The sequence below is a fragment of the Xiphophorus couchianus genome, chromosome 13 (genome assembly GCF_001444195.1).
Source record: "Xiphophorus couchianus chromosome 13, X_couchianus-1.0, whole genome shotgun sequence".
Classification (NCBI taxonomy): Eukaryota; Metazoa; Chordata; class Actinopteri; order Cyprinodontiformes; family Poeciliidae; genus Xiphophorus; species Xiphophorus couchianus.
Window position 1 is genome coordinate 27,972,892 of NC_040240.1, and position 10,060 is coordinate 27,982,951.

The following is a 10,060-nucleotide window of genomic DNA, read 5'->3' on the forward strand; positions in this document are numbered from 1 at the left end:
AAATTCCCAGTGTTTTTATCATTTGTACAGCAGAAATGATCAAGCTTCTCACTGAAGTCTGCTTTCTGTCAATTATTTGTTTGAATTTTTATTGTAGAAAATGTGCTCTTCCATTGAGCACGTTATTACTATTATTTATTTGTATTACTACAGATAATAATTGTAAAAGTAAAAACAATAAGACAATCAAACATCTGGGTCGGAATGGGACTACCGTACTTTGTTTCATTGGCAATAAGGAATCTGTGACCAAGTTAAATTTATTATTAGAGCACATTTGAGCAACAAGACAGTTCAACATGTTTCATTCCATAAAACAACACAATAACAAGCAGTGAAATAACAGCATTTTGTTAAAGGCTATCATCAAATATACATCAAATATATTAATCAATGTTCTAGATATTATTAATTAAACTCAACTCCAAACAGGTGGGTTTTTAGCCTCCGTTTAAAGGAACTTAGTGTTTCAGTTGTTTTGCAGTTTTCTGAAAATTTGTTCCAGATATCTGGTGCATAGAAGCTGAATGCTGCTTCTCCATGTTTGGTTCTGATGCAGAGCAGAACCAGAACCAGAAGACCTGAGAGGACTGGAGGGTTGATACAACAACAGCAGATCCTTAATATAAACTGCTCAGTGATTTATAAACTAACAACAGTATTTCAAAGTCTATTCTCTCAGTGGAAGGACTTTAGAACTAGAAGATGTGCTCTATCTTCCTGGTTTTATTCAGAACCCCAGCAGCAGATCTGATGCAGCTGGAGGATTGATTTTTTTAGTCAGATCTGTAAAGACGCTGTTGCAGTAATCAATGCGACTGAAGATTAACACATCATGAATGAGTTTCTCTAGTATCACTAAGAACTGTTTTAATTTTTTTTTTGCCAAACAACTGGCTAAGATTTTGTAATCACTGTTAAGTAAAGAAATAGGATGCCAATTATCCAAAATCAATGCATCCTTCTGAGGTTTTGGGATTAGAGTAATTAGACTTTGAGAAAGTGATGGGGGGAATCTTTCATTCCTAATGCTTTCAATAAATACAGAATGTAAAAATGGAGTGAGTTCTTCTGAGAACGTCTTATAAAGTTCTGATGTAAGTCTATCTGTACCAGGGGATTTATTTGATTTAAGACTATTAATAGCTTCTTTAATTTCATCAGGTGTGATTGGAGAGTCACATAATATTTTGTTTTGGTCACCAATTGTTTCTATACCACTTATGGAGTTAAAGAAATAATTATGTTCCTCAGGAGAATGTCTAGACTCGTACAATGATTTGTAAAACGTTTCACATATATTGGCAATCATTTTGGGGTCATCAATAATTGTGCCATTTGAATTAAGTTTAGTAATACCATTTTTTGTTTGTCTTTGCTTTTCAAGTTTGAAGAAGTAGCTAGAGTTTTGTTCCCCCTCTTCTAACCATTTGTCTCATGAACGTATAAAAGCTCCTTTTGCTTTATTAATATAAATTTGATCAAGTTTAAGCTGAAGGGTTTGTAACTTGGCTCTCTGTTGTTCAGATAGATTTTCAGGAAGAGTAGATGATAATGAAATCAACTCAGAGACCAAGCATGTTTCCTCCTTTATGCTATTTTTTATTCTATTTGCCCCAGCTTTACTTAAGATCTTTCTTAATTCATATTTTAAAAGCTCCCAGTAACGTCCATAATTATTTTCAAATTGTGCTAGTTTTAAGAGCTCTGCAATTTTGTTTTTAATTGATAGACAAATTCCTCGTTAAGAAGGGAGTTATTCATCTTCCAATATGCAGGGTTCCTTTTAGTAGTTCTATTAGGGGAAATACAAACCTCTAACAAAATGCCTTTATGATCAGTAAGAGGTGCTTGAATAATCTCAGCTTTGCAATTTGAATGTTGTAAGTAGTCAGATATTAGCCAAAAATCCATTCTTGAGTGTTGCGAACCAGTTTTGTTTTTCCATGTAAAGATTTTTGTGTTTGGATTATTTAGCCTCCAAATATCTATTAAACTTAATTCATTCATAAAGTCAACAATCTGAGAATTTATTCTTTGCCTGCTAGGCCATCGGTCAACCTCATCATTCACAGTAATCTTGAAATCTCCTGCTAAAATTATCTTAATATCATTAAATTTTTTAACAAGAGCATCAATACTGGAGTTCAAAGTTTCAAACAGCATGACATTTTCCTTGGCGTCGTTATAACCATAAATGTTACCAATAAGAAAGAAAGAATTATCACATTTGATAACTGTGAGAATATAGTGTCCAGCTGGGTCAGTTTCAGTGAAGATGATGCTGCTATTAAATTTGTGTTTCAAAGTTAATGTACCTGCTGCACGGTGAGCTCCATGGGCCATCCACAAATCTTCTCCCCACTGAGCTTTCCAATTTTATAGTCACTATCAATGGAATGAGTCTCTTGAAGCAAACAAAAATCAGCACCACATTTTTTTGCAAATAGAAATAAAGCTTTTCTTTTAGTGATATCCCTCAGTCCTCGAGCATTAACTGAGAAGAACTTTAACATAGTAATAAACAAACAAGACAAGTGTCTGAGTTTTAGTCGAACTTAACTGGGAACATAGAAATTTTCCTCCTTAATAGGTTGAATGGGATCCGACGAAACAGTTATTCAATTTCCTTGCCGTCCACAAAAGCTCGTCCTCCTACAAAGTACGTGATCTTCTTATCCTTGCGGGCTTGTTGGATTACTGGCCTCCGTTTCTCGCGATCTTCCACAGAAAGATCTTCTTTGAACAGGAGTTTCTTTGCTTCAAGTAGCCAGAATTCTTTGCCATTTTCCAGATCATGTTGCGGAAATGCTGCATAGAGAATTGGATGACGATATCTCTAGGGTGTGACTTGGTTGGATGTTTTCTACCTAGCCGATATACTGAATCAATCACCTCCAGAATCTTCTCTTTGTAGTTTGGGATTATATTCTGGCAGACCTCCACCACCTTGAGCCTTACATCCTCCGTCCCTTCTTCGGGCATGCCGCGGAGCCGCAGATTCCACCGCTTCTTCTCGCGTGTTAGCTCCAGGACTTTGTTTTCCAGTGCTTGAATCTTTTCCTCAGCTTTGCTGACTCGGCTGACCGTGGTGTGCTGTGTGCTTTTAATATCTTGTATGTCAGCGGAGAGAAAATTAATAGTAGACTTCAAGTCATCGATGGATTTCCCGATAGATGTCCCTAGCTCCTCGATAGCTAGCTTTAGCACCGCTATCACGTTCTCTGCTCCATTTTACCTTTCTTGGTAGACGGTGACTTCGTAGGAGTAAGTACTAAATGACCTTCAGTTTTGCGTTTTGTTGTATAGGATGAAGACATTACAAATATAAGTGTTCCGACAGGAGAAGAATAAAGTTGGAGGAAAGTTCCGAATAACGTCTAAACGCCAGCCGCCATCTTGGCTCTCCACTCTCACGGTCTTGTGACTGCTCTGACGTCAGAGGTTATTACCAAATTAACGTTTCCTAATACGGAAACACAACGTCCTGTCCTTCTGTTGGACTCGGGCAGAAAAGGCACACCAAATACAACACTGGAAATCGATAAGACTTTTTGAAGAAAGGTAATTTGGTAAAAAGTTCAATAAAAAAGAATTTAGAAAAACGTAATCTTTTTTTCTAATTAAAATAATTTGGCAGAATACTTGTCTCCTTGCGAAAACCCGCAAGACATAGTTTGATGGTCACAGTATGTCACAATATACAACTTCTCTTTGTATTTTGTGTTTATTGGGTTCAAGAGGAATAAAAGCATTAGAAACAAACATTCAATTTCCATCCTAAAAGATTACAGACATAAACTTGTGTCTGACTTTCCTCAAACATTTTATAAGCCATTAACAATTACAGGTGAATGAAATGACAAAGGAAAGACATAAAATAAACTTTGGAAAAAAAAACAAAGTGTGTACAGCTTCAAACAAGGCATTCCTGTGCATAAGTAGCCATATTATTACATTTTTCTGATAGAACAGTCATATGTGGCAAAGACTAGCTGCAAAATGGAATGCAAAATACCTGAGGTTTTTCCGTGGTGACATCAATTTACCCCTGTGGACAGGAAAACAATAAAATATCTTTGCTTTCATCAGGTAGGAGTGGATATCTTTGTGGTATTGGCAGCATGAAAAATAACCAATCCTTTGACTGCAGAACATGAAAGCAGACCAGGAAGAACCTCTGACCATTTGGTCCCCCCAGCAGTGTGGCCCCTCAGTTCTCGGCTTGCTTGGTGACCACGTTGCGGCGGGGAGTCACAGGACGGATGCCGGTGAGCTTTTTCATCTCAACTGGTTTTAAAATCTGCAGGGGAAGCACAACGCAGAAACCTTTTCAGACAATAACTCTGCAAATCACCATTTCAATACAACTCCCAGAGTTCCCTAGGTTCAGCACACACACAGGCATGATTAACAGCGCTAAGATTCTCCTCCTAGCTCTGATTGGTTATTTCTAGTTGGAACTGTGAGAAGGCAGAGAAGATTGATTTTTTCATAGATTTGTCTCATTCAGTACCGTCATGACATTGACAGTTTCAACAAATGTGTAAAAAAACAAAAAAAATTACATACTGCAGCTTTAATGAGGCGACAATAAGATTCTATAATTTTTTTCAGTTTATGCAAACATGAATCAAATATGTGATACAATACAGTGTGTGACTAATGAGACAAAAGCCATCCAATTTCACATAAAACATTATGACGTCACAGTTCAATGTTTGACGGCGATATTGGATTTTGATTGGTATCCTGACTTCAAAATGCCATCATGTTTATTTTTCCCTCCCAACAAGGAATTCTGATTGAAGTAGCACGGCTCAATATCAGTAAATATTATGAATCCATTTTTTTTTGTTGTTCATATTTGTTGTTCACGCTTTTACTGCTGAAGTCCGAAAGGAGAGAGAGAGAAAAAAAAAAGAAAACGTCATTTGGCTTTGATGGTTTATGCAGAAAAAAGCCGGATACCTGAAAGGAGCACGTGAGATTCTCATCAACTCTCATCATGGCAGCAGCGCTGTCATAATCCCCGCAATAATTCGGCACAGAGAACAATGTGACGAGTTTCTGGTTTGCGAAGAATTCGTAGCCATCCTCAACAACCTGCAAAAAAAATAATAAATAAATAAAATCACAGATAGAACAGACAAGATTAAAAGTTCAGCCCTATAAGAACGATAAAACTGAATTATGTAATTTGTGGATGGTGAGAAGTTTTTTCCGGTGGTCAAGCTGCCAACATTAACAGAAATGGTTACACTGAGTTGGTCACAAGACGACAAACGCAATTGGTCCATTTTTCATATAAATCCAATTTCAGGGACATTTTTCAAAAATGTTCAAAATAGATTAGAGCTTTATGTTAAAGAGATGCATGATGCATTAGTAATTAGTTGTTATAATCTCACCGTATGTAGTGTCAATATGACTGGGGATTGTTTTTACTACAATTAAGTTAAATAAGTGCCAAGAAACCCCTCTTTGCTAAAACAGAAGATGTAGTCAAATGCAACTTTTTTTAAATCAAACCATGTTGTTGAAATGGTAACGGTAAATATCTTTTTTCCTGCAAGAAAAATCACTATATGAGGTCTAAGGTGGCAATAAACCCAAAGTAAAACATTAACACAAGCTGTGTCTCCATTACAAATGTGCACAAAACTTTGTCCATGTTCCACTAATTGTGTTCTGACTCTAATGTCAAAAAAACACAATTGCGTCGTTTCCATTAAATAAGAAACACAATTAAAATCATAACTTTATTGGTTATTAAACCAAGTTATTAAAAATCCTGCCGCGCCATCATCCTCCAACTACTTCCTGTTGTCTTCTTCATGGTTTGCATCAGTGGCAGCAGCTCGTTGATCATGTGACTCGCGTGATGTGAAAAAAGTGTTTGCATTGCAGTTTTACGAAATAAATCAATTTCGATATTAAAAAAAAATCCACCTCATCAAAAATGTTTGTTTTTTTTAATTATCATGTTTCTGTAAAGCAAATTTATTTTCAAAATGTCAAGTTGCACAATTATACGGTTAATAGAAACACAGCTACTGTTTATTTACAGCAAGTCATTTAGCCATGTGACATTCACCAACATTAAGCATTATTGCATGTTTTGCTAATATCATGCAGCCCTAGTAAACTTATGAATAGCTTTTTATTGACTTCTATCTTTAGATGGTGACCAACAAAAGCCCTGTTTTTTTTGGGCGGGGGGTTATTTCGTTTTTTGAGGTTTTCCTGAAACCTACACATTTCAGTATTTTTAATTGATGTCATTTTAAAACCAAGAAAGAAAAAGAAAAACATTTTGCTGTACTGGGCACAAACGTTAACATACAAAAAAATAGGCCAATGTATACAAAAACAAAACGACTGGGAACACAAGTTCAGTCTCTGCAGTAAGCCTGCCAACTCCCTGCGCTGGATGCGATATCCTTGTACAAATGCGCTCTCGTTTCTGTTTGCTAAAGACTTGGGGCGCTGGAGTTACCTGGTGGGCTCGGCAGATCAGATCCATGTCGTGCTTTTCCAGGAACTTGGCTACCACGTCAGAGCCGAAGGTAAAGGAGACGCCCCTGTCATTCTCCCCCCAGCCCGAAACGTCCTTCTGTGGGTCGGACCACAGCAAGTCGCACAGCAGGCCCTGGTCAGGCACGTCAGTGGGACGCGTGATGCGAATGATCTGCGCCATGGACTGAAGGTCGGGTGACAGTCCTTGATGCAAAAACAAGGCAGCGATACCAATAAACAAATACAGGGGACACGACCTGTTACATGTGGGTCAGTCCAAACGGAACGACAAACTGCAGAGGAAGCATTTCACACAGACAAATAAGAGCAGCATACGTCAGAGACACATCAAGTTTTCTAATAAGCCACAGTTGTGAAAATAATACACACAAAAAACATAACACTGTGTACAGAGAACTAGTGAAAACAAGAACCTACCTCCATGGCAGCAAAAGATCTTATCCTCCACAATCGCAGCAATAGGGAGGCTGTTAAAACAATCAGTGAAGGTCTTCCAGAGCTTGATGTTGTACCTTCGTTTACCTAAATTATGACGACAACAAAGGATGCTTTAATTCGTCTGCTGACCCAATGGGATAAGGGTGTAAGAAGACAGATGGATTGGTCAGTGTTGGATAAATTGTATTTTTAGTAATTATCAAATATTCGTTGTATCATGCAGCCTTGTAGTTACATTTAGATAATGTTAAATTATATGCTTTTACTCTTTTCCTTCTATTTTAAGTGATGTTTCTGTGTGTTAAATAAGTTTGATTCTTTCCTAAAGGCCTCCTTTGTGAGAGAGGTGTCAGCTATTCTTAGCATTTGTTACCCTGCAGGAATCTCTGGGAGATAGAGGTGTTAGTAGTTCCCAGCTGAGTTTTATAGTCCTGCAAAGAACTCTGCTTTGTTCTTCGTTGCTTTGAAGCTATACAACGTGTCCCATTCGACGCCGTGCCTGGAGCAAGAAGGATTTAGATTGTAGATAACATGTGTTTAGTTAGTGATCATCATTTAGCGCTGCAACTATGTGAATTGTTTTCCCCTCCACCATTTTAGAGTTGCAGCGCCCCGTGTGGCAGGGTTCCTAAAATCAATAAAACAGAGGAGCGGGAGATGTGTTTTTCAGAGCGGTTGGAGATTTGTAACTGAAAGCATATCTCTGTCTGCTCTCCTCGCGAGAAACAAAGAATCTAACTCTCTTGTCTTTCCTGTGTTTGTTTAAATTGTCTCTAATAGGTATTTAGACCTGACAGTCAGTAAAAGCCAGATTAGTGCACCTCTTTCATGTAGTTAAAATATAAGAGATGCTTTTATAGTATGACAAAAAAATGGGAATAACCAACACTCCAAAGTTATGCAAATGTGTTTTGGCTTCATGTCATCGCAGGCTTTCGTCTTGATTTTTGTTATTAAACCCTATTAAAACCTTTGCATAATTTTGGAGTTTATGTAGTTCTTCAGAACCCAGTGCTCATTTACTTTTTTCGCCCCTCCATTTTAGATTTCCTCCTTTTGTAATCTTACACGAGTCAGTGTCCTTCAAACAGCCTATACCCTGCCAGAGAAATCGTGTGTTAACACCTGAATCCTACTTAGCTGCTAAATTCTCTTTGAACACAAAACACATCTCAAATTCGGGTCAATTAAACAATACTCACACTCATCGTAGAAGCCATATACTCTGTTGACTGAAGCACATTCGTGGTTTCCCCTCAGCAGGAAGAAGTTCTCCGGGTATTGGATTTTGTAGGCCAGAAGAAGACAGATTGTTTCAAGAGAGTGCTTGCCCCTGTCCACATAGTCACCCAGGAACAGGTAGTTGCTATCTGGAGGGAAGCCCCCAAAATCAAAAAGCTTCAGGAGGTCATTGTATTGCCCATGGATGTCACCTGCCAGACAGAGGTGTGTGTGTGTGGGGGGGATTATTGGATATAATTAATGTTTTGGCCTCTGAAACGTATTCTGATTTCATAGCCGTTTAAGATTCAGATTTAGCGACACACAATTTTCGCTCACCACAAATTTTGAGGGGGACCCCCAGCTCCAACAGATTGGGTTGACTGAGAAAGATCTTCCTGGACTTCAGGCACAGTCCATTGATCTCGTTCTCCTGCAGTTGCACATTCGTGCCAGGCTTTGCTCCTCGGACTGCAACAAACAACCATCAGCAAAGATGACAACTTAGCACACTGGCTGCCAAGTCAGCAACACCTAGCGCAGAATCTGGATGGGCAGGTTGGGTGGAACAGAAGAGCAGCAACCCATGGACCCAAACCTAAGGCAGACTTCATAGTAGTATTTATAACGAGTGGCTAATTTTAAGAATTAAGGTAAAAGAAAAGCAGGTGTTCCAGTGTTTGTCAGACTAATGTTATTTTAGCGACACTGAAACTAACTGGGAGAAAAGTTCGCAAATTGAGCATAAATCACTTTATGGCACCTCATAAAGATGGGTACTGTTAATTCTTCTTTGTGAACAGTAACTCAATACAGACAATACGCTTAGCGGCCGCTGACAACCTAATCAGGTCACACATCTAAGGGTGACAGAAAGTGACGTTACACCGGTATGCGCAATGTCTGTGTGGTTTTCTTTACCTTTGGGAATACTGAGATTCCTAATCATTAAACACGTTTAGTGATAACCTGTGGTTATTCCCTATGAGGAATAAATGCAAGGAAATGATAACTAAAGATGAGAGAATGAAGCTAGCTTTCCATTTACATCCGTTATTGTCACAACAGCATCGAAATTGCCATTGTGTTTTATTTGAGATCGTACTTACCTTCTAAAAGACGTTCAATAATGCTGTCTACGTCGAGCTTTTCACCATCAGCCATTTTCTGTTTCTATAAAAAAAAAAAAAGATTCGGTAAGATTTCGGCGCTAGTACACTTGCGAAAGCTAGCTCGCTAAGCTACGGTATTAGCTTATCTCCGTGAATTTTCCGACTGAGCGTAAAAAAATGTTACTGAGACCCAGTTCGGCTTGTAGGCGCGCTGACAATTTTTTTTGTGAAAATTCATAAGCTACCTTACCTCCCCGTTTTCATAAAAAAAACGAAACACAGTCACGTCTTTTGTTTTTTAAAAAACCGGGGCCAAAAAAAATAAACACCAATCGAACTGTTACCTGTTTTCGCTCTGCCGCACGTTGAAGAGCTAACCAACAAGCTCCAGCTTAATTACCTTAATTACCTCCTCCTTGTGTAGATCAGTTCTCCAGAGTCTTGCTGTTGACCTAATTATTCTACTCAGGTGTGGTGCAGCAGAGGCACATCTAAAAGTTGCAGGACAGCGACCCTTGAGGACTGGAGTTTGACACCTGTGCTTTAAAATCTCGCATATTGATGAGAAAACGGACTGAAATATGACCGAAGAGGAAACTTTTAAAGGTATTCGTAACATTATCACGTTTCTTAACCATGTAAGCCATAAAACGGTGGGTTTTATTTCGCAGATTAATTGAAATAAATACGGTTTTTATAGCTTTATTGAGACATATGAGTCGAACGTTTTTCAGTCAGTGTCTGATGAA

General features: G+C 38.3%; 1 protein-coding gene across 2 annotated transcripts; it reads right to left on the reverse strand.

Moving 5' to 3' along the window:
- Positions 1–3,708: 3,708 nt before the first annotated feature.
- LOC114155380 (serine/threonine-protein phosphatase PP1-gamma catalytic subunit B-like) lies at positions 3,709–9,733 on the reverse strand. 2 transcript variants are annotated; one of them, XM_028035243.1, is made up of 8 exons: positions 9,656–9,733; positions 9,309–9,372; positions 8,539–8,670; positions 8,181–8,411; positions 6,958–7,062; positions 6,500–6,723; positions 4,972–5,106; positions 3,709–4,303 (listed from the first exon to the last, which is right to left on the reverse strand). In XM_028035243.1, exons 2-8 carry the CDS (start codon positions 9,361–9,363, stop codon positions 4,214–4,216), a joined length of 972 nt encoding a protein of 323 aa, XP_027891044.1. In that variant the 5' UTR covers positions 9,364–9,372; positions 9,656–9,733; the 3' UTR covers positions 3,709–4,213. The 2 variants fall into 2 exon arrangements, with proteins under 2 accessions (XP_027891044.1, XP_027891045.1); XM_028035244.1 differs by lacking the exon at positions 9,656–9,733 and adding an exon at positions 9,557–9,588.
- Between the last annotated feature and the right edge of the window lie 327 nt (positions 9,734–10,060).

What these genes read in the sequence shown, in the direction of transcription:
- LOC114155380 (XM_028035243.1), bottom strand. Translation starts at nt 9,363, where the DNA reads ATGGCTGATGGTGAAAAGCTCGACGTAGACAGCATTATTGAACGTCTT. An exon ending in GGTCCCCCTCAAAATTTGTG is followed by an intron (nt 8,412 to 8,538) that starts GTGAGCGAAAAT and finishes TCTGTCTGGCAG; the next exon opens with GTGACATCCATGGGCAATAC. An exon ending in TGATCTGCCGAGCCCACCAG is followed by an intron (nt 5,107 to 6,499) that starts GTAACTCCAGCG and finishes TTTTTTTTGCAG; the next exon opens with GTTGTTGAGGATGGCTACGA.